Here is a 27630-nt window from a genome sequence, read left to right on the forward strand (position 1 = left end):
TGTGATGAATGATATGGAAAGGCAACTCTATATTCTATCCTCGCCACACTCTTTTTGCCTCCATCATCTTAAGCAGACAATGCTTTCCTACGTATATCCTTTGTGCGGCCGATTTGTATTTATATAAAAATCCACCTTATGTGATGAGGGTTAGTTGGGGGCTAGTGCACAAATAGCCGTTTGGAGGACCATTATTTAAAGAATAACCAAGTATTATAAAGTATTTGTTGTTTAGCCATTTAAGAATCAAATACAGATCTGCGAGATCAAAGTTGAAAATCGCAAGTTTTGTAGTTCGAACTACCAAGCCTTTGAGGTAGGCATTTCTTTGTATATATCTCTCTATACTAACAGAGACGTGGACTTTAACCAACTATACCAAGCGGCATCCATTTCCTTCTCAACTACGTTGCCAGTAGGAACACTTAGTTTTGGTATTATCTGGGCATCCTATTAAGGTAGGCAGCACCTGTGTATTTGAAACAAAACCATAAGATATAGAGAATAGGCTAATGATTATAGGACAATCAATCAACATTAAGCAAATGCCTATTGCATGTTTATGTCTTAGATTTAACGTATTTTGACATGTTGTAACAAGTTACCTACCTTATGTTTTAGAAGTCTAATTCCACTTTTACCTGCACATATTTTTTGTATGATCTGATTGTATAACATTTAAAAATAAAGTCTAATATCCAACATTAGCTAGCTACGTTTGAAAGGATATCCAAATAATGCAAGAAATTACCTGGAGTAGTTTGCTATTTGTACTTGGAAGTATTGAGATGGTCTTGGGATACATTATCATTAAATCATGTATGAATGATTCAAGATGCTTCACAGGTCTAAATAGTATCCTGACTTTATCAAATGGGGGAACAACAATTTCTTTTGGATCTTCACATATAAAGATGGTTTCAGTCTGCAATATTGTCAATGACATGGCTTAAACCAAATTGAAGAAGTAATCCATTAATTAATCGAGTAATACAAACAACTAATTTTTTTTTTTTTGAGACTCATGGAGCAAAAAAAGATTGAAAACACTTACCTTCTCGCAAAATATTGCTAATATAAGACCTTTAGAATAGTTGAACTTTTGAACAAAGTGAGGAAGGTCGAAGGGTATTTTGTCAGCCTTAAATTCAAATTCCAACAAATTTGGAGCTTGAATCTTGACTTGTTTTAGATTCCACAACTTCGATAAGGTCAACTTCTTGAGTTTTTCGCTCACAATCTCTATGTTTTTCAGCTCATAGCAACTTGTTAGGTTCAATTCTGAAATCTTTGAGTGCTTAGAGAACATGTCTTGAAACTGTTGCTCTGTGATGGCACCCCTGATTTTGAGTGTTTCTAAAGTATTGCAAGCATCCAAAATTGCAATTTTACAAGGAACAAGATTGTCCCTACTTCTCAACTGCATCCCTGCATATAAGTGTCGAAGATTTGGGGCCTGGACTATCAAACTTTGGATTTTGCATAATTGAACAACCAACTTCTCCGGATGTACTAGGCCAAAAACATGCAATTTGTTTATACCCTGGCAATTATATAGTTGTAGAGTCCTGATGAACGTGCATGTATGGATAATTCTTTGCAATTGGTCGTCTAAGATATGGCAAAAAGCAAATTAAGATTTCTAAGAATGCAGAATGTTATGATGTTAGTTGTGCTAATATCAAATTCAAACTTGCATGCACCTCTCTAGTTCCAATGTTTTCAGCTCTTTAGCTGCATAAATAGCATCGCGGTAAACTATAGTAGGACTTGAAACTCGGAGGGCAAATTTCCAGCACTTTGACGTTAAGTTTAACCACCAAATCAATCCAACGATCTATATGAGAAGCCAATTTTATATGATGATGTTCACATGTAATGCTGAATTGCTCAAGACATAAATTTTTTTCAACATGGGGACGTAGGGACTGATCAACATACTTGACAAAATCTTCCAGCGATCATCACACTTGACAAACTCTTCCCAGGCTTGATTGAGTACCAGATTAGGCCGTGAAGTCCAAAAATTGTACCATCTCTTGGATAAGACACAAGTTTGAGCCACGTCTTTTGTGGTAATTTCAGTTTGATATTCTATCCTCGCCACAAACTCTTTTTGCCTCCATCTTAAGCAGATAATGCTAGCCTATGTATATCCTTATTCCTTTGTGATCTCGTATAATTTTAGCAGCGGCCGGTTTTGTGGAAAAAGTGTATTTAAATATAATTCAACCTTAGGGTTAGTCTGAAGTTACTCTTTTCAGTCTAAAGTTTATATACTTTTATAACACTAGTTATGACTTAAATAGGGATGCTCAAATCGGATTCTTCCCTAAATGTGTTTAAAAGGTAAACGGAAAAATGAGATGATGATACAACAACCAAGTAAAATCCCACTAGTGGGGTCTGGAGAGGGTAGAGTGTACGCAGACCTTACCCCTATCCCGGTTAGGGAGGCTACTTCCGGAGACCCTCGGCTCCACACTCGGCTCAACAGACGAGGTGATGATACAAGCTAAACAATACAAGAACTTTTAGTAGGACTATAATTTTATAAATCAAAATTAAAATAACAAAAAGACAATAATAGAAATTTTACTAATAAAAGCAAGCATAAAACCAAAGGAAAGAAAGAGTCGAGAGGATTTGTAATTTGTAAAGAACTATTGTTAGAGACATTTTGGCAGAGCTTGACTTTTAAATTATAAAATTTATTTAAGAAGTAATTTTTAGGTACAAAATTACTTTTAAGATGAGTTGTTTATTGCTACACAAATTGTAAATTTTAGGAGTTATTTTATTAGGAATTTTTTAGATTGAAAAATTAAGAATTAAATAGATCACACAGTGGTCTCCGTTTAGTTTTGGCAAATAAAATGTGCAGAACTTTGAACTCGTGAACAACACATTACTTTGAATACCATGAACCGCTGAACTGCTTCACTCAACTGTGTTAAAGGTGTTTAAAATATAATATATAACCATATAAAATAGTATTTAACTTATATACGCAATATAGTTTTTCGGCGAAGGGTGTGCGCTTGACTACCTGCGTAGGGCGGCTACACCACTGGTTCGAAGGATGACCGCTTTTTCTTGAGAATGTAACGTAGAAATAGGTTCTTCTGTAGTGAAACAAAGATCTAGGCAATCATTCTTCTGCCAATTATCCAATTTCAATATATCGAAATGATTCCACCAAGAGTAAGATATCTTTTGAACAACAAAAGGGGAAAATATTACCCGATTTAACGCGTATACAAGAGATGAGATTGTCCATCGCTACAATAAAATCTTAAGAGATAGAAATCCTTAAATATACAGAGAGGGGACACGAAAAACTAGCAAAGAACATGTTACAACAAATAGATCATACTAAGACTAAATGTTAATGCGTATCTGACTCTTCAATCAATCAAATCAAGCGTGTAATTCCATTTGAACATGAAAGTAGTCACTTGATCAACCTGAGACGTGTGTTTTATCCAATTATACCAAAGCGCGTCCATTTCCTTTTCACTTGTGTCTATGTTGTCTTCTTTTAATTCACCGTGCCAGTAAAAACACTTTGTTTTGGTATTATCTGGGTATACTATTAATGTAGCCATAAGATATAGAGAACAAGATATATGAATATAGGACAAGCATTCAACATAAAGCAAAATGGAGCGAAAAAATTTCCTGGAGTAGTTTGCTATTTGTACTTGAAGTATTGACATGGTCTTGGGATACATTTCCATTAAATCATGTTTGAATGATTCAAAATGCATCACTTTCTTTGCTCAACTGCCTCCTTCCATATGCAAAGTATCGAAGATTTGGAGCCTAGACTGTCAAACTTTTGAGTTTGCACAATACAACAACCAAACTCTCCAGATGTACTAGGCCAAAAACATGTAATTTATCATTGGTGTAGTCTAGTTCTTGACTAAGTACCAGATTAGGTCGTGAAGTCAAAAATTGTACTATCTCTTAGACAAGACACAAATTCTAACCGCGTCTTTTGGGGTCATTTCGGTCTGGCATAAGATCTAATGAATGATATGGAGAGGCAACTTTGATATTCTATCCTCGCTACAAATTCTTTTTGCCTCTATAATTTACACAGAATTACTAATGCTACTTACCCTTTCTGCTATACCTCTATTAAAGAGTACAATATTTCACATTCCTAGTGGAAATTGTTCACAAAAAGTAGGATATCATATGGAAATTTTTTGTGCCCGTACTTGATGTATATATCCTCTTCAATAATTTTCTCTAATTATCACCTTCAGTCATTTAGTCTAGGAAAATAATAATAAAAGGATATGTCGATCAATGTGGGGAAACTGTAATTTTTTATCACCTAGTAGTTGATAAGTTGGTTTTTTTAGCCAATGTCTCTTGTGTTTTTATAAGATTTTATGCCCCATTTATTGAAAAAAAGCAACTAATTATGCTTTGAATAGCTCGATTTCAGGTAATGAAGGTTTGAGTACGCTTAAAGAATGGAAAATAATAAAAAATATCAAGAAAAGATCAAGTCCAAGTAAGAAATGGAAGAAAAGTTTAAGTTTGAGCTGAAGACCCTGCGTAGGCTACGCAGAGGAAAACCTTAGAAGTAAAGATTTGAAGACATTCTGTTTTTGCCTACGCAAACCTGTGTAGGCTACGCAGATATCCTATGCAGAGGAAAAAGCTGAAGTGTTCAAACTTGCGTAGATTAGCCTACGCCCATGCATCTAGCCTATGCAATTGACCGAAGGGCAATTTTGTCCAGTCGTGGGGCTTAGTATAAATAGCTATTTTAAGTCATTCTAGGGTATTTTGTTTGGCAAGAATACTTTGTGCAGCAGCTTTTGGGATTCTTCTTTGGGAATTTTGGTGACTTCACCATTGTTCTATACAATCTTTCTTTCCTCTTAAGCTATTATGTTTAGTTTTTTTTATCTCTTTTTATATTTTCCTTTCTTAATATGTCTAGCTAAGTTTATTAAGCTAGGATTGTAAACCCTAAGTGTGGTTATATTTTTAGGTTATTAATATAAATTCGAAGTTTGATTAAGCTTTATGTTTTCTAATTACTGCATGTATTATTGATTGATTTCGTGGTTGCAAACACTAAATACATGCCTATTTTGCTTGTTCTAACTTGGAAGAGTAGAACTTAGCTTAGGTACAAGATAATTAGCAAGAAATTAAGTGGGTTAATCACTTGATTAACGAAATCTAACTAGGAATAGTGTGATTTTTACTTGGGCTAATCAATTGCTTATCATTGAGCCTTAGTTGTCTACGAAGAGTAACTTAGGGTAAAAACCTCTCAAGTGTTGGAAGATATTGAGTTGGTATAATAGAAATTGAGGCCATAACACTACTTAATTAACTAGAATTGAACATTTGTATACCCAAAAGCATAGCCTACACGAAGGGGAAGCAATCCTAGCGTCTTTCTCTTATTTGTTACTACATCAACTTATTTGCACTCTACGTGTGCCTTAGTCAAAGATTTAGTAGTAATTGTAGGCATAATTGATAACCACTCTTTGTTTGAAGATTACATTAAGAATAATCTAGTTTGCACGCATTTGGACTCTCTAACACACACCTACTCCTTGTGGGATTCGACCCCAACCTTTGTTGGGTTTATTATTGCTAACGACCGTGCTACTTTCATATAGAGAGTAGGATTGTACGTCACCAATTTTTGGCGCCGTTGCAGGGGAGTACAGTATTCTTGTGTTACTTTGTTATTGTGTGTTTTCTTGAGTTCTTACCTTTTCTTCGTGATACTTTGACTCGTGCGTGCTTGTTGTAGGTTACCAATGTCGAACAACAATGACCTTGGTGATTTGCCTCTTGGAGCCATTGATGAAGATATGATAGATGAAGAAGCAGCTTCGGTTCAAGGAAACCGGTGTGGTCGAGGGAAAAACCACCACCAACCTCCGCCGTATCCACCACATTCATATGGCTAACCGGCTCAAGAACATGCCGCACTAAATGATGGTTATGCAAGTGCAATTTTTCCCCCTAGCATTAGGGCAAAAAATTTTCAAATTACAAATGTCATGCTCACCTTGCTTGAGCAAAGAGGCTACTTCATCGGCTACTTCACCGGGGTACTTTATCAAAATGCATACAGGCACTTAAAGGGATTCGTAGATACTTGTTGGGGAAGTAAGCAGACAAATGTATTCGAGGACGCTTTAAAATTAAGGTTATTTCCTTTCTCCCTAAGAGGAAAAGCCTTGGATTGGTTGGAGCGCTTACCAAACTATTCTATCCATATTTGGAATGAGTTGGCGGAGAAATTTATTGCCAAATTCTTCTCACCTGGGCACATGGCTACATTGAGGGATGAAATCTTGGCATTCAAGCAAGAACCGAATGAGCCACTACACAAAATTTGGGAAAGCTATAGAACCATGGTGAAGGAATGTTCTAACAACGATATTACCGAGAACATGTTTCAACAAACCTTCTACCGTGGGATTAATACAACCAATCAATATGTAGTGAACCAACTTGTCGGTGGAAACTTTATGACCACGCCTTACCCGGAGGCTTGTGTCTTACTTGATGAGATAGCAGAGACATCATCCGCTTGGCAATCCCGAGCGAGTGTGCCTCAAGGGGATCCGAATATGATTCACCTCAACAAGGAGTTGCATGATCATGGTCAAGCCATTGCCGAGTTTACCACCACTATGAATCAACTTGCAAAAGCACAACTTCAACAAACTCAAGCGTCACGGCAAGTACATGCCATGGAAGGTGTTCATGTCTTGGGTTCTAAGCAAAAGATGAAGGGTAATCAACATCTACCTCAAGAGAAGATGTACTCACAAGATGATGGGTGCTACACTCAAGATGATTCTTATCAAGAAAAAAATGAGGAAGTTCAATTTGTAAGCAATTATAAAAATTAATGAGGTAACTTTCAACGATTTAGATAAGGACAATGGAGGCCGAGTAATAAACCAAGGCTCTTGGGGAAATAACAATCAAGGAAACCAAGGTTGGAGTGACGGTAGTCGAGGTGGTGGAGCTTCCCAACAATATAAACAAAGATTCTACCAACCTCCTCCGTACAATAACCAAGGTGACTCTTCAACTGATAACTAACTTTTAGGGATGATGGAAATGATGCTCAAGAATCAAGAGCAATCCGACAAATAGAGGCGAGAAATGAATCAAGTGGTAGCTTCTCATACCATTTCAATAAAGCAAATTGAGACTCAATTGGGTCAAATATCTTCTTAATTGAATGTGAGACCACAAAGATCATTTCCTAGTGACACAATTCCAAATCCAAAGAGAGATGAGGGTATAAAGTGAGTGTTTGCCATTTTCACAAGGCGAAGCAAAATTCTAAATAAGAGATCCATTATAGTTAACGATGATGATGACGAAGAGGAGTTGCCTCTCAAATATGCTTTTCCTAAGGTAAAGAGTCCCAAAGTTCCTATGGTGGTTCTTTCCAAGGTTGATGATCCTCCTAAAGTTGATGAAGTTCCTAAACAAGATGTACCTCTCATGGTCAATGAGAGGCCCGAGGTGATTGAAGTTCCCAAGGGTGTGGTTCCAATAGTAAGTTCAATTGTTGTTGAAGAGGTGCACCAAGCACCTCTCAAAATGAAAATGAAGTCCCTTCAAAAGAGAAAGAACCAATCAATGAGGCAAGCAAAGAGGCACCTAGATTGTACAAGCAATTACCGAGACCGCCTCCTCCGTTTCCACAAATATTTGCAAAGCAACAACAAGAAGGCCAATTGAAAAAGTTCTATGATATGTTGAATCAAATCACCATCAATGCACCTTTTGTGGAAGCTCTTGAAAAGATGCCCGGTTATGCTAAATTCATGAAGGACATGGTCACTAAGAAGAAGAATGTTAATTTTGAGACCATCAAGGTCACCCACCAATGTAGTGTAATCATCTCACAAATCGGGGTTAAGAAGATGGAAAACCCCGGGGCTTTCACTATTCCTTGTGCTATTGGGTTGACAAGCTTCGCAAAATCTTTGTGTGATTTGGGGGCAAGAATCAACTTGATGCCTTATACCATTTTCAAGAAGTTGGGCTTGGGTGACCCAATGCCGACATCAATGAAATTATTAATGGCGGATCGTACTTTGAAGAGACCACTTGGTGTGATTGATGATATTCTTGTCAAAGTGGATAGATTCTACTTCCCCCGGATTTTGTGATTCTTGATTGTGAAGTTGATGTAGAAATCCCGATCATTCTTGGTAGGCCTTTATTAGCTACCGGGAGGGCCATATGTGATGTTGAAGTCGGAGAGCTCAAATTTCGGTTGAATGATGAAGAAGTGGTATTCCATATCCAAAAATCAATGAAGCATCCACATGACTATGGAGTGATATCCGTGATTGATGTGGTCGATGAAGTGGTAGATGAGGATATGCAAGAAATTTGTATGGATGAAACTTTGTAGGCGGTTCTACTCAATTCGGAGAATGAGGCAATGGATGGTTACATTGAAGCCGTGATGGATTTGGAGGGACTTGGTTCCTACTCTTACAATCCCGCAAAGTTGTCCCTTGATTTGGAGAATCGGGTTACTCCTCCTACTAAGCCATCTATCATTGAGCCACCAAAGCTTGAGTTGAAGCTTTTGCCTTCACATTTGAGGTATGAATTTCTAGGCCCTAATGAATCTTTGCTCGTTATTATCTCATCCTCTTTGTCTAGTGTGCAGGTTTCTTTATTGCTTGATGTTCTCAAAAAGCACAAGTTGGCATTAGGTTGGACCATTGCGGATATCCGGGGGATAAGTCTGTCCTTTTGTATGCACAAGATCAACTTGGAGGAAGGGGTTAAGCCAAGTGTAGAACACCAAAGAAGACTCAATCCTCCTATGCAAGAAGTGGTCAAGAAGGAAATCATAAAATGGTTAGATGCCGGAGTAGTGTATCCAATCTCGGATAGCACTTGGGTGAGTCCGGTACAATGTGTGCCAAAGAAAGGGGGGGTGATCGTGGTTCTCAATGATAAGAATGAGATAATCCCAACAAGGATCATCACTAGATGGAGAGTTTTCATGGACTATAGGAAGTTGAACAATGCCACCCGAAAGGATCATTTTCCACTCCCTTTTATTAACCAAATGTTGGATTGGTTAGCGGGAAGGTCTTTCTATTGATTTCTTGATGGTTACTCGGGCTACAACCAAATTCAAATTTCCCCCGAAGACCAAGAGAAGACAACTTTTACATGTCTTTATGGCACTTTTGCCTTTAAGAGGATGCCGTTTGGTCTTTGTAATGTCCCGGCTACCTTCCAACGGTGTATCATGGCTATTTTCACCGACATGGTAGAGGATTTTCTTGAGGCATTCATGGATGACTTTTCCGTTGTGGAAGACTCTTTTTATAGGTGTTTGGCTAACTTGGCCAAGGTGTTGAGAAGATGTGAAGAAACAAATCTTGTTTTGAATTGGGAGAATTGCCACTTTATGGTGGAAGAAGGCATTGTGCTTGAGCGTAAGGTGTGCAAAAAGGGTATTGAAGTCGATCCGGCAAAGATTGATGTTATTGCCAACTTACCTCCTCTAAATACCGTAAAGGGGTGTAAGAAGTTTTCTAGGGCATGCGGGATTCTATCAGAGGTTCATCAAGGACTTCTCAAAAGTGGTGAACCCAATGTGTAAATTGTTGGAGAAAGATGCCAAGTTTCACTTTGATGAGGCATGTATGGTAGCTTTTGAGGAACTCAAACGGCATTTAACAACCGCTCATATCATTCAAGATCCTAATTGGGGGTTGCCATTTGAATTGATGTGTGATGATAGTGATGTCGCCGTGGGAGCGGTGTTGGGACAAAGAGTGGGCAAGCTTTTCCATCCCATTCACTATGCTAGCAAAACAAAGAATGCCTCTCAAATGAACTATACAGTAACTGAAAAAGAACTTCTTGCAATTGTTTTTGCTTTTGACAAGTTTCGTTCTTATCTTGTAGGTTCAAAGGTGGTGGTACATTCGGACCATGCCGCAATCTGGTACCTTTTGGCAAAGAAGGAGTCCAAACCAAGGTTTCTTAGATGGATATTACTCTTGCAAGAGTTTGACTTGGAAATCAAGGATAGAAAGGGCACATAAAATCAAGTGGCGGACCACTTGTCTCATCTTGAGTTGGGGAGGAGACCTTTGGAGGTCGAGTAGATCAATGAATCCTTCCCCGATGAATAAGTCTTTGCAACCACAATTATAGTAGAAGATGAGTTGCCACGGTATGCCGACATGACTAATTTCTTGGTGAGTGGGTTACTGCTTCTAGATCTTCGTTCATACCAAAAATAGAAGTTTTTGAGGGATAGTGACTCCTACTATTGGGAGGAACCATATTTGTTCAAGATATGTGTTGACAACATTATAAGAAGATGTGTTCCAAAAGAGGAAGGGATGCCGATCTTGAGGGCTTGCCATGAATCTCCTTATGGTGGACACCATGGAGGAAATAGGACCGCAACTAAGGTTCCAAAGTGTGGATTCTATTGGCCCACTTTGTTCAAAGATGCCAACACTATAACCAAAGCTTGTGATCAATGCCAACGTCAAGGCAACATCTCAAGAAAGAATGAAATGCCTTTGAATCTGATTGTGGAGGTATAGTTGTTTGACGTGTGGGGAATTGACTTCATGGGGCCGTTTGTGAGCTCCTACAACAATAAATACATCTTTGTGGCAGTTGACTATGTATCAAAGTGAGTGAAAGTGGTATCTCTACCAAACAATGAAGCAAGAAGTGTCACCGCATTCCTCAAGAAGAATATTTTCACAAGGTTCGACACTCCGAGAGCTATTATAAGTGACGATGGTTCTCATTTTTGTAATCGATCGTTTGCCACTTTACTTGAGAAATATGGAGTCAATCACAAAGTTTCCACACTATATCACCCACAAACAAGTGGGAAAGTTGAAGTTTCAAATCGTGAGATTAAGAGCATTTTGGCCAAAACTGTCAATACTAATAAGACGGATTGGCCAAGAAAACTTTATGATGCTCTTTGGGCATATAGAACGGCTTACAAGACACCAATATACATGTCTCCATATAAGTTGGTATTTGGAAAGGCTAGTCATTTGCCGGTGGAGTTGAAGCACAAAGCTTTATGGGCCCTGAAAAAGCTCAACTTGGAATGGGTCGATGCGGCAAACGTAAGAGTCTCTCAACTTAATGCGATGGATGAATTTCGGTTCCAAGCATATAAGAGTGCTTTATTATACAAGCAAATAATGAAGTATCTCCACGACAAGAATATCATGAAAAGGGAATTCCACCCCGGGGACTTGGCTGTTCTTTACAATTCTAGATTTAAGTTGTTCCCGGGCCATTCAAGGTTGTGCATGTTTACCCATTTGGTGCCGTGGATTTGGAGTCCGATGATGGTAAAAGGATTTTTAAAGTGAATGGACAATGAATTCGGCATTATTTGGTTCCCGTTATTACAAGAAAAGTGGTCTCAGAAGTTGAGTTGGGGGAACCCTCAATAACATCTTAAGTTGTGTTCGCTATGGTATCGTGCCACGACGTTAAATGTAGTGCTTGGTGGGAGGCAACCCATCGTTTGCAAGTTTTTAGTAAAAAAAAAAGATTTATTTATTTTTTCTTTTTCTTTCTTGCATTTTGATTTTATCTAGAGTAATTTTGTGTGTTTTGTTCTTGTGCTTTGATGATTTTGATGTTTAAGTATGTGTAGGCAGAGTGTTGGAGGGAAGGAAGTGACTCAATTTTACTAAGTGTGCAATAATGATAGAGTGGATAGTGGGCCGCTTACTGATTAGCACATAGTTTCTCCCGTTCACTACCCTACGAGTATGATTAGGACACCACATCCAGGAGAGCTTAGCGTCGAGGAGCTCAAATTAGTTCGGATGCCACCCCGCTTGGATTGAAGGAGTATTTCCTTAGCGTACCCTTATACTTGTTTTAATTGCATTGAGGGCAATGCAAATTTTTATTTATAGGGGAAGGGTATTGATGAATTTTGGTATAATTAACACTTTTTGTTGCCATTAGTTGGCGTTATTTTTTTTTTTAGTCATTTCTCTTCTTTTATTTTTATTGGTCTTTTGTTTTACATTTTCTACGAATTAGAAATAACCTCATTGGGTTTTCTTTGCCATGGTTCTTTCCCAAAGATACAACCTGAACCGGGAATATTTTTATTTTTATTAGTGTCGATGTCCCAAAGTTAAGCTTTGACTTGTTTGGTACCAACACTACTTAGATGTAATCCTTGAAACAACTTTCCATGAAATGCATATTTTTGAAAATTGTAGAAAGTAGTTGAGTTGGTTATTCTTGGCATGATCTTTAGGTTCCATTGTTAGCCTTAATGTCACTATATAGCTTTTAGGCTATGGCAACCTTTTGCGTTCATGTGTTTCAATTGGGCTTTGAATACATTTATCTGCTTTGAGCGTACATGAGCCATGTGAGGTGAGGTTATTGAGTTCTTTTGTGTCAATTATAGTCTAGAACTTGCCCCAAGTGTGTTTCAAGACGAAATTCTAGGTTGTGCTTGGTTTAAAAAATGAATTTAGGCTTTCTTTGGACCGCTTGTGCCTTTAATTACTTACCCTTGATAAGATTATCCTAGTCAACCCTTTTGAACATTTAGCCTTTTATTGTCAACCACATTATAATCCCTTTTCCCTTCTTATGCTAACCTCTTTTTATGCCTCGACTTTCTTAAGCACTTAAAATTATAATCTAGGCCAAAAGCCTAAGTTTGGGGAGGAGGTGGAAAAGTATGATGTGGAAGCTACTTGAAGGTGAAGCAACAAAAAAAAAGAGTTGAAATAAAAAGGGAAGACTAAAGACTCATGACAAAGGTGGTGATCACAAAAGGAAAGCCTTGCGAACTAAGGAGCTTTAATGGTGTAACTAAATCATTTTGCCTAGTTGAAAATGAGAGCAAAAAGGGTGGAATTTTGAAAGGAATTGTGTTTTGAATTGTCAAGATTGGAGTGCTTAGGAAGGTCGTAATTACTCTTTACCCATATTGATGCCTTACCTCCAACCAAAAACCTACAATACTTTCTCGCAAGTCCTAAATGATTTTGAACTAGGCACACATATATTAGTGGAGATTTACGTGAGGGGCAAGCCTATGGCACTACTTTTGTACATTTGAACTTCTTTTGTAAGAGAGAGTGCTTACTTCTTTTGATTCATATCCCACTTTGCTTTGAAAATATCATAACGTGTGTGTGAGAATCTCTCTTGATTTGCGAGGGCACATAAAAACTCGGGTGTGATTAATGTTTCTTTTCTCAATTGGGACACATGAACAAAGGAAAGTGGCCTTGTGACTTAAAGATAACTTTAGAAGCTTTGGAATCATAGTTTGAAAAATTTTCTTGACTTGTTGAGTACTCATGTGGTTTTGAAATTTAAAGTCTTTGGAAGTTGTTGAGGGGTCATGCAGTTGAGAATAGTTGTGGTACCAATCGAAGTCATGGATTTTTGTGCTTGACTGCTTCTTAGCTTGGTTGTGATGCTAGCTTTAGCTTGTGAATTTAATTGTTTAATAGTTTCAATGAATTGATGCCTAATTTTGAGTCTTGATTTGGTTGAGGACAACCAAATTGTAAGTTTGGGGGAGTTGATAAGTTGGCTTTTTAGCCAATGTCTCTTGTGTTTTTATAAGATTTTATGCCCCATTTATTAGAAAAAAGTAACTAATTATGCTTTGAATGGCTTGATTTCAGGTAATGAAGGTTTGAGTACGCTTAAAGAATGGAAAATAATCAAAAATATCAAGAAAAAATCAAGTCCAAATGAAAAATAGAAGAAAAGTTGAAGTTTGAGCTGAAGACCCTGCGTAGCCTTGCGTAGGCAAACTTGCATAGGCTACGCAGAGGAAAACCTGAGAAGTAAAGATTTGAAGACATTCTGTTTTTGCCTACGCAAACCTGCGTAGGCTACGCAGATATCCTACGCAGAGGAAAAAAACTGAAGTGTTCAAACTTGCGTAGGCTACGCAATTAGCCTACGCCCATGCATCCAGGCTACGCAATTGACCGAAGGGCAATTTTGTCCAGTCGTGGGGCTTAGAATAAATAGCTATTTTAAGTCATTCTAGGGTATTTGTTTTGGCAAGAATACTTTGTGCAACAACTTTTGGGATTCTTCTTTGGGGATTTTGGTGACTTCACCATTGTTCTACATAATCTTTCTTTCCTCTTAAGCTATTATGTTTAGTTTTTCATCTCTTTTTATATTTTTCTTTCTTAATATGTCTAGCTAAATTTATTAAGCTAGGATTATGAACCCTAAGTGTGGTTATATTTTTGGGTTATTAATATAAATTCGAAGTTTGATTAAGCTTTATGTTATCTAATTACTCCATGTATTATTGATTGATTTCGTGGTTGCAAACACTAAATCCATGCCTATTTTGCTTGTTCTAACTTGGAAGAGTGGAACTTAGCTTAGGTACAAGGTAATTAGCAAGAAATTAAGTGGGTTAATCACTTGATTAACAAAATCTAACTAGGAATAGTGTGATTTCTACTTGGGCTAATTAGTTGCTTATCATTGAGCCTTAGTTGTCTTGGAAGAGTAACTTGGTGTAAAAACCTCTCAAGTGTTGGAAGATATCGAGTTGGTATAATAGCAATTGGGGCCATAACACTGCTTAATTAACTAGAATTGAATATTTGTATACCCAAAAGCATTGCCTACACGAAGGGGAAGCAATCCTAGCGTCTTTCTCTTATTTGTTACTACATCACCTTATTTGCACTCTACGTGTGCCTTAGTCAAAGATTGAGTAGTAATTATAGACATAATTGACAACCACTCTTTGTTTGAAGATTACATTAAGAATAATCAAGTTTGCATGCATTTGGACTCTCTAACACACACCTACTCCTTGTGGAATTCGACCCCAACCTTTGTTGGGTTTATTATTGCTAACGACCATGCTACTTTCATATAGAGAGTAGGATTGGACGTCACCAGTAGTTTGAACTTCAAAACCTGTGATTTTCAACTTTGATCTCGTTGATGTGTATTTGATTCTTAAATGGCTAAACAATAAAAACTTCATAATACCTGGTTATCCTTTAAATAATGGTCCTCCAAATGGCTATTTGTGCACTTGTCCCGACTAACCCTCATCACACAAGGTGGACTTTTCTTTAAATACAAATCGGTCGCACAAAGGACATACGTAGGCTAGCATTATCTGCTTAAGATGATGGAGGCAAAAAGTATTAGTGGCGAGGATAGAATATCAGAGTTGCCTGTGCAAATCATTTATCAGATCTTATACCAGACTGAAATTACCCCAAAAAAGGCGGCTCAAACTTGTGTCTTATCCAAGAGGTGGTATAATTTTTGGATTTCACGGCCTAATCTGGTACTCAATCACGAACGAAAATCTTGGGAAAATTTTGTCAACTTTGTTGATCAGTCCCTACGACCCCATGTTGAAAAACATTTATGTCTAGAGCAATTTAGCATTAAATGCGAATATCATCACAAAAAATTGGCTTCTGCTATAGATCGTTGGATTGATTTGGTGGTTAAACTTAACGTCAAAGTACTAGAGCTTCACCCTTGGAATTCTGATACGTACTACTATAGTTTACCTGATGCTATTTATGCAGCTAGAGAACTGAAAACATTGACACTAGAGAGGTGTAAGTTTGAATTTGATATTAGCACAACTAAAATCATAACATTCTGTAATCTAAAAATCCTTGATTTGCGGAGTGCCCATATATTAGAAGACCAATTGCAAAGACTTCTCGCCAGATGCCCATTCATCAGGACTCTACAACTAGTTAATTGCCAGGGTATAAACAAATTACATGTTTTTGGCCTAGTACATTTGGAGAATTTGGTGGTTGTATTGGGTGTATTGGACAGTCTCAAAAGCTTGATAGTCCAGGCTCCAAATCTTCGATACTTTGGATGTGGAGGGATGGCACAATTAAGCAAGGGAAGTGAGGACAATCTTGTTCCTTGCAACATTGCAATTGTGGATGCTTACAATACTTTTGAAACACTCAAACTCTGGGATGTCATCACAGAGAAACTGTTTCAAGACATGTTCTCTAAGCACTCAAACATTTTTGAATTGGATCTAGAAAGTTGCTATGAGCTGAAAAATATAGAGATTGTGAGCGAAAAACTCAAGAAGTTGACCTTATCGAAGTCGAGGAATCTGGAACAAGTCAAGATTCAAGCTCCAAATTTGACGGAATTTGTTTCTGAGGGTGACAAAATTCCCTTCGACCTTCCTCACTTTGTTCAAAAGTCCAACTATTCTAAAGGTCTCATACTAGCAATATTTTGCGAGAAGGTAAGAGTTTTCAATCTTTTTTTGCTCCATGAGTCTCAAAATAAAATTTTAGTTGTTTGTTTTACTTCTTGAATTTGGTTAAAATTTTAGTCATTGACAATATTGCAGACAAACCATCTTTATATATGAAGATCCAAAAGAAATTGTTGTTCCTCCATTTGATAAAGTCAGGATACTATTTAGACCTGTGAAGCATCTTGAATCATTCATACATGATTTAATGACAATGTATCCCAAGACCATGTCAATACTTTCTATTACAAATAGCAAACTACTCCAGGTAATTTCTTGCTTTATTTGGATATCCTTTCAAACGTGTAGCTAGCTAATGTTGGATATTAGACTTTATTTTTAAATGTTATACAATCAGATCATACAAAAAATATGTGCAGGTAAAAGTGGAATTAGACTTCTAAAACATAAGGTAGGTAACTTGTTACAACATGTCAAAATAGGCATTTGCTTAATGTTGATTGATTGTCCTATAATCATTAGTCTATTCTTTGTATCTTATGGTTTTGTCAAATACACAGGTGCTGCCTACCTTAATAGGATGCCCATATGATGCCAAAACCAAGCGTTCCTACTGGCAGCGTCGATTGAAAGAAGTCAGTACGTACACAATTGAGAAGGAAATGGACGCCCTTCGGTATAGTTGGTTAAAGTCCACGCCTCTGTTTGATCAAGTGACTACTTTCATGTTCAAATGGTAATAACAAGCTTGGTATGATTCTCTCAAGAGCCACAGATACATCAGCATTAGTTTTAGTATGTTCAGACTTAGTATGATTGTCTAGAGAGTCGTATATAAATCCAGCATTTAGTCTGAGTTAGTATATAATATGATCTATTATATATAAACGTGATTCTGAAAGCAGTGAATTCAGTTGAACTTATTAAACTCAACCTAGATTTGCCTATCTGGTTCTGCCTAGTATGATCTATTATTCCATATCAATCCATAATCCACTGAAACCCGAGCTTCCTGAGAACGCAACACAAGAATGTCCGGTCCGCACTGTCATAGACCTTGGCCATGTCAAGTTTGATAACAATGTTACCTGCTCACAATATTTTCAGTTCCCGAGCCAGAAAAATATTTTCAGTGCTTGGCCTATTCTTCACAAAGTCGCTATTGTTTTGGAATATGAATTTAGGCAAGATCAAAGACAACTTGAGATTCAAGAGTTTAGATAATATCTTGCTAGAATAAGTACAAAAACTTATGGGCTTAAGGTCAGACAAGTCTACTGAGTGCTTTGATTGTCATCATCTGTAATAGAAGCCTGAATGTTAATGATTAAATCAAGATCCTTGTAGCTAGCTTCCTGTGTGAAAACATCTTCTGAAAAAATTGAGCAGCAGCACTTGAGATATCATCCCTTTTGTCCAAGCTAGACTCCATGTTCATTTTTTTGAAATTTTCTGAATGTTGAGTTTCCTTCTTTTGAACCGGAGCCTTAGAGCAATGGTAAAGTTATCTCCTAGTGACCAATAGGTCACATGTTCAAGCTATGGAAACAGCCACCAATGCTTGCATTAGGATACGCAGTCTACATCATACCCCTTGGGGTGCGCCTCTTCCCGAGATCATGCGTGAATATGAGATACTTTATGCACTAGACTGCCCCTTTCTTTGTTGAGTTTCCTTCTTTTATCTTTGGTATAATATATAAACAAACACCTTAACTTGGCCTCAGCTGTTAGTTACATACTTAGACTTACCGAGTGACCTTTTAGACAAGTTGGTAGAGGTATATCTCGTGAACACCTGAATCTGACATGGCATCACGTGTGTGTTATCCTCGCAATTGAGCGCGGTTTCAACTAAAAAAGTATTGTAAAATTCTTTTATTACCCTTATAAAATACCTTTATTTCACCCCAAATGCACCTACCATTCTTCTTCATCTTTATGGTTAGCCAACCATTGTTAAAGCACCATTAAAACCTTTAAATGCAATAGTGTAGCAGTACCCAGGCTGTTAATTCTTAAATGCCACTATTCAATCGGCTGAATCACTCTTGTAGAACTAGTGACATCATCTTCTCCACACCAAAAAAGTGTCTAATCCATCAACATGGCAAAGTTCCCTCGTCCAACAAGGATTACACAAGGTACTAGATATTGATGTCAAAAAACCTGATACCATGAAAGCTGAGGATTGTGATGACTTGGATGAAAGGGCTGCTAGTGCAATCAGGTTGCACTTATCAGATAATATGATAAATAACATTATTGATGAATACACCGCATGTGGCATTTGGACAAGGTTGGAAAGCCTATACATGTCCAAAATGCTAACAAATAAATTGTACCTGAAGAAGCAGCTATACGCCCTACATATGGGTAAAGGTACGAATTTTTTGTCACATTTAAATGTGTTTAACGGACTAATCACACAGCTCGCCAACCTCGAAGTAAAAATCGAGGAAGAAGATTAAGCCATCTTGTTATTCAACTCATTGCCATCTTCATACGATAATTTGGCAACAACCATCCTGCATGGTAAGACTACCATTGAATTGAAAGATGTCACATCGGCTCTTCTACCTAATGAGAAGATGGGAAAGAAGTCTGAAAATCAAGGACAATCTCTCATCACAGAAGGTAGAGGTATGAGTTATCAAAGCAGTTCGAGCAACTATAGTAGATTCAGAGCTCGTGGGAAGTCGAAGAACCGCTCCAAATCAAAAGCCATAAATTGCTACAATTGTGATCAACCAGGTCACTTCAAAAGAGATTGCCCAAATCCAAGGAAGGGCAAAGGTGAAATCAGTGGCCAGAAGAATGACGACAACATATCTGCTATGGTGCAAAACAATGATAATGTTATTCTTTTCATAAATGAGGAAGAAGAATGCATGCACTTGGCATATCAAGAGTCGGATTGGGTGGTTGACACAATGACATCTTACCATACCACATCGGTAAGAGATCTTTTTTGCAGATATGTAGCAGGTAATTTCGGCACTGTGAGAATGGGTAACACAAGTTACTCAAAGATTACCCGAAGTAATGTTATGTTTCCAAGACATGGAGGAAGATTTCCATGGAAGTTGTTGAAGCTGAGACTTAGTTCTTCCAGATATTTTAGATTGCATAAACCTATATGAAAAACAAATAGCTAACTGTTATTACATGTCTATATTGCAGCCTTTGCAGAAAATATAGGAAACATGCAAACCAAACTGCTAGGAAACTTCAAACAAAGATGGTAAGTGAGAAAAGTAAAATGAAGTAAACTGTGTTATGTTAACTCAGACAAACATATGCTCTTAATCAATTGTTACCTACAATAATGTGCGCGGAATATTCCTTGTCAAGCTAAGCACTTCAATTGAAAATATATCATTCATTCTAATTGCAGTTGGTTGTTTAAGATTACCTGGAATAGGTAGGGTTCCATTCAGGCCGCAGTTAGATACTGATAATACTTTAAGGGATGACATGACAACACTGCTCTGTAGAAAGTTTTTGTCCAACGTATTCCCATCCAAAAGTAAATACTTTATATTTCTCAGAATTCCCAACTCTTGCATGTAAAAGAAACACAAAAGAATCATCAACACATAGTTCATTATAGGTTTGCAAAGTTATGCTTGTAATTAGTGTTACTGATGACAATAAATATGTCAAAATCATAGCATGCATATTTTAAATGTTGTTTAAAAAAGGGGATGACTAAATGCTTTGAAAATTTTTGGTATTTGTAAGTATTTCCAGCAAATTTTACTTTTAGCTACCATAAGACTATAATTTTCTAAGTTGTCGGACTCTCAGGAAATGTTACCAGGCGCATATCAGATCCTCCAAAAGTACACTACTTTTGGAGGATCTAACAAGGGTGTGGCCGCATTTCGGGGACTCCGCGCAACATTGATAAAATTTTAGGATTTGAAATCTGAAAACGGTATTAAAATACTATGGATTTCAAACATTTTTAATTCAAATGGAGCCCTTGTAAGTGGGGTTTTTTGCGGTTTTCAATTCTTTTGATTTTTGAGCTTGATATTTTGATTGAGTTCATAATAAGCTATATCTACATCGCATACACATAATTACAACACGATCATCTGAAAATAACAAACTCAAGGAACAAAATGTACCTTCAAAGTTGTACTAAATGTATTTAGCTCTGCCCAAGTATTTATAAACTGTTATCAGTAAACTTCCGCAGGTAGGAACAAAAGCAGCAACGGTAAAAGGGAAAATGATCAAATTTACCCATTTATAGAACGAAATATCTTAATTTTATAATCCGTTACGTTTGAAGTCATTCATACCCTTGACGTTAGCAAATTGTATCATTTTGCATTGACTTTAACGGAGATCTAGCATGGATTGAGTGAATTTTTTTCACATATCAAAATACTTTGAGAAAAAGGTTCATATTTACCCAATATGGACTTTTCCCAAAGTATTTTGACACGTGGAATTCATCCAATCCACATTGGATCTCCGTTAAAGTCAAGGACACATACGAGACAATTTGCTAAGGGCAAGAGTATGAATAGCCCCAACGTATAATGAAGAGTAAAATTAAGATATTTCATAGGGTAAAAAAGTGTTTTTGACCCTTTTCCCAAAGTAAAAGGGTAAAGAAAGTTCTATAAAGAGAGAAATTTCTACCTAGAGCAGAGAGAACACTTTCATCATTCAATCTGTTAACGCTTAGATCTAAGATTTCCAGATTGCTTAACCCTGTCAATCTTTCATTACCTGAAAATTAAGATAATTGATGAGTTACATATGTAATAGTTGATTTGGGGATATTAAAATAGTTTAAATTAAGTGGTAAACAGAGGAAATTAATCACAAGTTGTAACCTGATTCAATGTTGTTACGTCCGAGGTTCAATGACTTGAGAGATGTAAGTTGACTAAGAGATAGAAATATGCTGCGATTGAAGTTGTTCCCAGCCAAATCAAGCTTTTCGAGTTTTGTTAGTTGTTTCAGTTTTTCGAAACCTGTAAATAAAGTGATCAAAAAATTATTTTGTGTACTGACAGTTATAAGTTTTTCACAGCCTGAGGTTAAGTTGACATACGACAAACAAAGAACTCTTTATACAGTAGCAACTATGATAACCTGAAAAATAGAATAATAACCTGCTATATTCGACAAATTTTAATAGTGTTACAAAAATTACACCGCCACTATCTATAACTTAAGGAAGCGAGTCTTGGAGCAACAATAGTTATCTCCGTGTGACCTATAGGTCATGGATTCGAGCCGTGGAATCATCCATTGATACTTGTATCAGGGTAGCCTGCCTACATCACACCCCTTGGGGTACAATCATTCCCCGAAGCCTGTGTGAATACGGATACTTCGTACGCCGGGCTGCCCCTACTGTATATAACTTAAATCGTATGGGAAAAATATTCACCAAAATCATATGGGAAGCTTTACACCATTTTAGTGGTGCTACAAGATTGGAGGCTAACCTGGAGAAATCTAATATTTTTATTGCTGGTGTGGATGAAGATACAAAAAGTGCATTATTTGCCAGAACTGGTTTCTCTGTTGGACAACTTCCTATAAGATACTTGGGACTACCACTAAGCTCAAAGAAATAGAGTAAAATTGAGTGTCATCAACTAGTGGATAAGATCACCAATAGAATAAATGTTGTCTACTCAAAACAATTATCATATGCTGGGAGGCTACAAGTGATTAATGCAGTGCTCTTCTCTATATACAACTTTTGGGGATCTGTGTTCATACTACCGCAAAGTGTACTGAAGGAAATTGATAGACAGTGTAGAGACTACCTTTGGGGAAGTTCTGTAGAGAAAAGGAAGATACCTCTAATAGCCTGCGACAAAATATGTATTCCAAAGAAATGTGGTGGACTCAATATCAGAGGGTGCAATAAGTGGAACATTGCTTCTGTGGGCAAGTTATTATGGCAATTACCAGTGAAGAAAGACATGTTATGGGTCAAATGGGTACATGGAGTGTACATGAAAGCAAATAATAACATATGGGCACATGTACCTCCACTTGATTGTAGTTGGTATTGGAGGAAATTGAATTCCCTAAAGGTTGAAATGATGGAGTGGTACCATAACGGGAAATATGTGTTAACTGCTTCTGGGAAATATGCAATAAATAGTAGCTACATTGCTCTACAGGGGGATTTGCCCAGACTACTAGTGGCAGAGTTAATATGGACCTCTATTATGCAGCCGAAACACAGGATGATTCTTTGGTTAGCTGCTCATGGTCGATTGCTTACAAAAGATAGACTTTTGAAACTACATGCGCTAGTACAAGACACCGAATGCTGCTTATGCAATGATATGGTTGCTGAAACCCAAGACCACCTGTTTCAGGATTGTCTATGGACAACTGAATTGAGGGTAGCTATACAGAAATGGACTTATATGATAATACCACGAGGGACTGTAATGCAGGTGCTGGAAAAGATTAAAAGAAAGCACCGGAGGTTCTTCAAAAAGGAAGTAGCTGCAGCAATTTGGGGGGCCCTGATCTATCACACCTGGAAAGCCAGGAATGGAAAAGTATTTAAAGGAATCAATGTAAATACTAGCTTTGTGATGACACAGATGCAAAAGGAATTTAGAGGTAGAAATAGAATAGATGTACTCAGGAACTCAAGGAAAGCTAGAGGTTGCAATTATTTGCTACAACAACTCTGTAATTAGTCATTGGTTAGAGGCCTATGAGTACATTGCACCCTTCCTAGAAGGTGGTAGTGTGTCTAGGTGTTTTTTAGGATGTACTAATTTGGTTGTTAAATGGTAATATTTCACAGTTATTACCAAAAATAAAATCTACCTTTACTGCTTCTCAGGCATATTTACAAACAGTTAGAAGACGAACCTTCATCCTCAATCCAATTAGCTATAGAATATCCACGGAGGAGAAGAGCTTTAAGATTCTTGAAAGGAAGAAACAAAGATGCATTGAAATGCCAATTTCCCCAATTATCAGTATTTGAACTTTCAATACCAGAAATATCCTCTTTAATAAAAGTCTTCACAGATATTGACAACTCTGTGACTTTTCTGCTACTGTTGCTGCAAATAATTCCTTCCCATTGACAACAATTTGAAGTTTCATTAGCTACCCATGTTGAAAAATATGAACCATTTGTGTAGTTTATGTTTTGTTTGAGTTTCAAAAGAGCAATTTTTTCTTCTTTCCAACAGCTATGCTAAGAAGAAAATCAACACCCACAAGCAGATTTCTCTCATTTTTCACCAAAAATATTTCTTGCAATTTGGCTAATTAAAAAAATAGGCTGGCAAAGATGTAGCTTTGGACAAAAAGAAAGACTTTGACGAGTTGTTAGCCAAATGGAAAAAAGGATTGTCATACTCTCATAGCAATAATTTAAAGCTCAACATGACAAGAAAATGTTCCCATTTTTCCTTTATTTGGAAAATAATCTTCCCCGATTTCTGATCAGTTTCCAAGAAATTGTGTTTAGTTCAGCCTTTTTGTATATCTTCCAAAACTTCTTTAAAATGTCTCACATAGAGAACGCAAAAGAGTAAAACTACAAAATCATAGTTTCGAACTGCAATCACAATGGTGAGCAAAAACAAATTCGGTTTGAAATATGAAGATCAAAATCAATTTTCAAAATGTAGAAACCAAAACTAATTCCAAGATCAATTATGGGGTTGGTTTCGGCAATCACTGTCTTTTTAATTTATTTATCGAAAATGTTTTATAAACCAACACCCACTAATAATACAGTGCTGATAAATTTGAGATCTTAAAAGTTTCTAGAGCTAATAAATTTAAGATTTTGAAGTTGAAACTTTTACTTTTAAAATTTTTGGTTGATTTTTCCATAAAGAAAAGTTGAAATTTGAAAAAATAGAGTTGATCACACGAATAAGCAGATTGGAAACTGGCGTAGAAGGGATATTTTCAATGTCAAAATTTTAGAAAACATTACCTAAAAATGAGGAATTAAAGTGATAATTTGTGTTACCCAATAAAAGAAGAGGAAACGTTTTGCTACAGAGTGAAGATTTGCTTCATGAATTAGAGTTAGGTAACACTGTTAGTTTTTGAACACATTCTATCACTAAGACTAAAGGTGCTCTACTTTAACATACTTAAGGGATTAAATATGTTCAGGATTATATTTGAGGGACAAAAATTAATCTATCCTCAAAGGTACGAGATAGTATTGGTCAAAAACTCGACTTTGACTATACTTTTTTTTAAAAGAAGACTTTGACTATCTACACAAGAGAAACAAAGACAAATACATTATGAAACAATATATAACAATCATCCAAATAAGTTGTTAGTCCTTTTGGATTGTAAGGGCATTATCTTTTAGAGCTCTTTATAATTTGGATTGAGTACAACCTTTGTGATTTTTTGCTGGAGCTCGGTTGTTGTATAATGAAGCCGAACCTATTTTGTAATATGGCCTAATTGGCTTTATAAGAAAATGATGATTGTTTCTTTATTGTAAAATCCAACTCATTCTTTGTTGGCAAATAGTCATGCGCGTATAAGAAAGATGTGTTTGGCAGAGATTTATTCTTGGCAACCAAGTTTGGATTAGTGGGGGAGATCTCTTGCAAGTTGGCAACTTGCCTTTGTGAACTTGCAAGACTTAGTTCAATTTCTCCTATAAATATTGTTGTTGCTCTTCTTTTTAAAACACACCAACAATTGAAGAGTCTTTATTCTTTTGTCTTTCTCTCCTCCTATATTGAGAGTATTTTGTAAGAGAGTTGAGTATTTGGAAAGACTTGTGTGATCCTTTTCTTTGGAATAATCTTGTGAGGTTATTCTCTCAGGGTTATTTGGGACTAATTAGAGTATTTACTCTAATTTTGTACTCTTGTTGATATAGTAAAATTGCTCCTCTTCGCTTGTGGACGTAAGTCACCTTGACCAAACTACATTAAATATGTGCCTTCTTTATCTGCTTTAATTGACGTTATTATCAACTTGCATTGTCATTATAATATTGTTTGGCTAAATTCTAAACTACCCGGGTTTCTGATCCTAACAAATTGGTATCAGAGCCTAATCTAACCGGGTTTGTTTCAGTAGTCAATATGACTCTAACAAAGACTTATGTTGATAAATTTGATCAAAGTGCAAACTTCAAAATGTGACAATTAAAGATGGAAGCTATCCTAATTCAGGATGGCTTAGATTTGGCACTGCAAGGAAAGGAGAAGAAGCCGGATAAAATAACAAACGGGGAGTTTGCTGTCATTGACAAAAAAGCAAAAGCATGTATCATTTTAAATCTCTCAAATGAGGTTTTGCGTGAAGTTGCTACAGAAAGCTCAGCCAAAGGTATATGGGAAAAGCTGAAAACTTTGTATATGAAAAGAACAGTAGAAAACGGATTTTACCTAAAGCAAAAATTCTACACTTTTTGTATGGCTGAAGGTACATCTATACTTACACATATTGATATTTTTTATTCTCTTCTTATGGATTTAAGTAACATAGATGTTAAAATCAAAGATGAGGATCAAGCTGTGTTATTGTTTGTTTCCTTACCCCAGTCATTTAAGCATATACGAGATATTATACTTTATGGAAAGGATAATATCTCTTATAAAGATATCAAATCTATTTTGAAATCAAAACAACAAATAGATAGAGATATTACTAGGAAAACTAGTGGGAACCAAGGGGAAGGCTTATTCATAAGAGGTAGATCCAATAAAAAAGATTCAAGTAGTGAGAGGCCTAAATCAAGATACAGAAATGTCATGTGCAAATACTATCATAAGAAAGGCCATATTATTTCTGAATGCTTTAGGTTGAAAAACAAAGAAAACCATACATAAAAGAAAAATGAGCACAAAAATACTGACAGTGCCGAAGCAAGTGTAGTTGCTGATGAGACTGAGGGAACTATTTTTTCGCAACTTATAATAGTTTCAAATCTAACAATGAGTGGATTTTAGATTCGGGTTGTTCTTATCATATATGCTCCAATCGAGATTTATTTACCACATATGAATCTATTGGAGGTGAAGTTATCTTGATGGGCAACAATGCTACCTGCGAAGTTATTGAAAAGGGTACTGTCCGAATCAAAATGCATGATGGTGTGGTGAGAACTCTCACCGATGTTAAAATGTTCCTGACTTGAAGAAAAATCTCATCTCTTTGGGCACTCTATAATCTCTTGGGTGCAAGTACATTGGTGAAGGTGGAGTTCTGAAAGTTTCTCATGGTGCTCTTGTAATCATGAAAGCACGCAGATTTGGTACATTGTATACTCTATTGGGATCTATTGTTACAAGTGTTGCTGCAGTTTCAACATCAGATAAATCAGATTCTAACATTACCAAATTATGGCATATAAGAGAAAAAATTCTTTCCATCCTCAGTAAAAGAGGTCTATTGTGTGGACAAAGTACCGAAAATATGGAGTTTTGTAAATATTGTGTGTTCAGGAAGCAGAAACAAGTCAGCTTAGAATCTCCAGCAATTCATAGAACAAAAGAAATTGCTCGACACCGTACTGTGAGAATGACACCTCATCAAAATGGTGTGGCGGAAAGGATGAATAGAACTATTTTGGAAAGGGCTCGTTGCATGATTTCAAATGTTGGGTTGACAAACGCCTTTTGGGCAGAAGCTATCCCTACAGCTTGTTATATTGTCAACTGTGCTCCTTATGCATCCTTAAATTTTAAGACTCCAGAGGAAATATGGTCAGGTACTCCTGCTAATTATTTTGATTTAAAGATATTTGGTTGCCCTGCATACATGCATGTAAATGATGAAAAATTAGAGCCAAGGGATAAAAGGTGCATTTTCCTTGGGTATGCATCTGGGGTGAAAGGATACCGACTATGGTATCTTGATCCCTTGACACCAAAGTTTATAATTAGCAGAGATGTAACCTTTGATGAATCCTTTATGTTACACCAGAAAAGAGTCTTCTAGTTCTTGTAATACATATAAAGGGAAGAGCAACCAGAAGCAGGTGGAGGTTGAGATTGGTATTCCTTCTAAGACAAGCTCATCAACGTATGAGCAAAATATAGTTGAAACTCCTGAAGTTGAGCTAGACGCTGAAATTCCTAAAGTTGAGACTACTGAATTTGAACAGGAAGAAGAGAAATATTCCATAGCCAAACATAAACCAAGAAGAGAAAGTAAACAACCATTAAGTTTTGGAGATTATGTCGCATTTGCCTTTTCAGTTACACAGGAAACTAAGGAAATTGGAGAACCATCAAAATATTCAGAAGCATTTTCTGGTGCTGATTCAGCCAAGTGGTTGGTTGCAATGAATGAAGAAATTAAGTCTCTCCACAAGA

General features: G+C 36.7%; 2 protein-coding genes across 2 annotated transcripts; one reads left to right on the forward strand and one right to left on the reverse strand.

Moving 5' to 3' along the window:
• Nucleotides 1–15153: 15153 nt before the first annotated feature.
• LOC107817889 (F-box/LRR-repeat protein At3g58900-like) lies at nt 15154–17233 on the forward strand. The gene is made up of 3 exons (XM_016643781.2): nt 15154–16327; nt 16436–16607; nt 16861–17233. The coding sequence occupies exons 1-2, from the start codon at nt 15215–15217 to the stop codon at nt 16454–16456; spliced, it is 1134 nt and encodes a 377-aa protein (XP_016499267.1). The 5' UTR covers nt 15154–15214; the 3' UTR covers nt 16457–16607; nt 16861–17233.
• A 268-nt stretch (nt 17234–17501) lies between these two features.
• LOC107817884 (cuscuta receptor 1-like) lies at nt 17502–26646 on the reverse strand. The gene is made up of 7 exons (XM_075224085.1): nt 26581–26646; nt 23180–23513; nt 21157–21297; nt 20960–21049; nt 19716–19862; nt 19338–19435; nt 17502–19132 (listed from the first exon to the last, which is right to left on the reverse strand). Exons 1-7 carry the CDS (start codon nt 26644–26646, stop codon nt 19103–19105), a joined length of 906 nt encoding a protein of 301 aa, XP_075080186.1. The 3' UTR covers nt 17502–19102.
• Nucleotides 26647–27630: the final 984 nt, after the last annotated feature.

The sequence above is a fragment of the Nicotiana tabacum genome, chromosome 11 (assembly GCF_000715075.1).
Source record: "Nicotiana tabacum cultivar K326 chromosome 11, ASM71507v2, whole genome shotgun sequence".
Classification (NCBI taxonomy): Eukaryota; Viridiplantae; Streptophyta; class Magnoliopsida; order Solanales; family Solanaceae; genus Nicotiana; species Nicotiana tabacum.

Excerpts from the sequence above, each read along its gene's own strand:
- LOC107817884 (XM_075224085.1), bottom strand. The coding sequence starts at position 26,646 with ATGTTAGAATCTGATTTATCTGATGTTGAAACTGCAGCAACACTTGTA. Across the intron at positions 21,298-23,179 it reads TAATTGGATTGAGGATGAAG|GTTTCGAAAAACTGAAACAA; the intron begins GTTCGTCTTCTA and ends CTTTATTTACAG. Across the intron at positions 19,133-19,337 it reads GAAACATAACATTACTTCGG|ATATGTTGTCGTCATTCTTC; the intron begins GTAATCTTTGAG and ends GCACCATAGCAG.
- LOC107817889 (XM_016643781.2), top strand. The coding sequence starts at position 15,215 with ATGATGGAGGCAAAAAGTATTAGTGGCGAGGATAGAATATCAGAGTTG. Across the intron at positions 16,328-16,435 it reads TAGCAATATTTTGCGAGAAG|ACAAACCATCTTTATATATG; the intron begins GTAAGAGTTTTC and ends ACAATATTGCAG.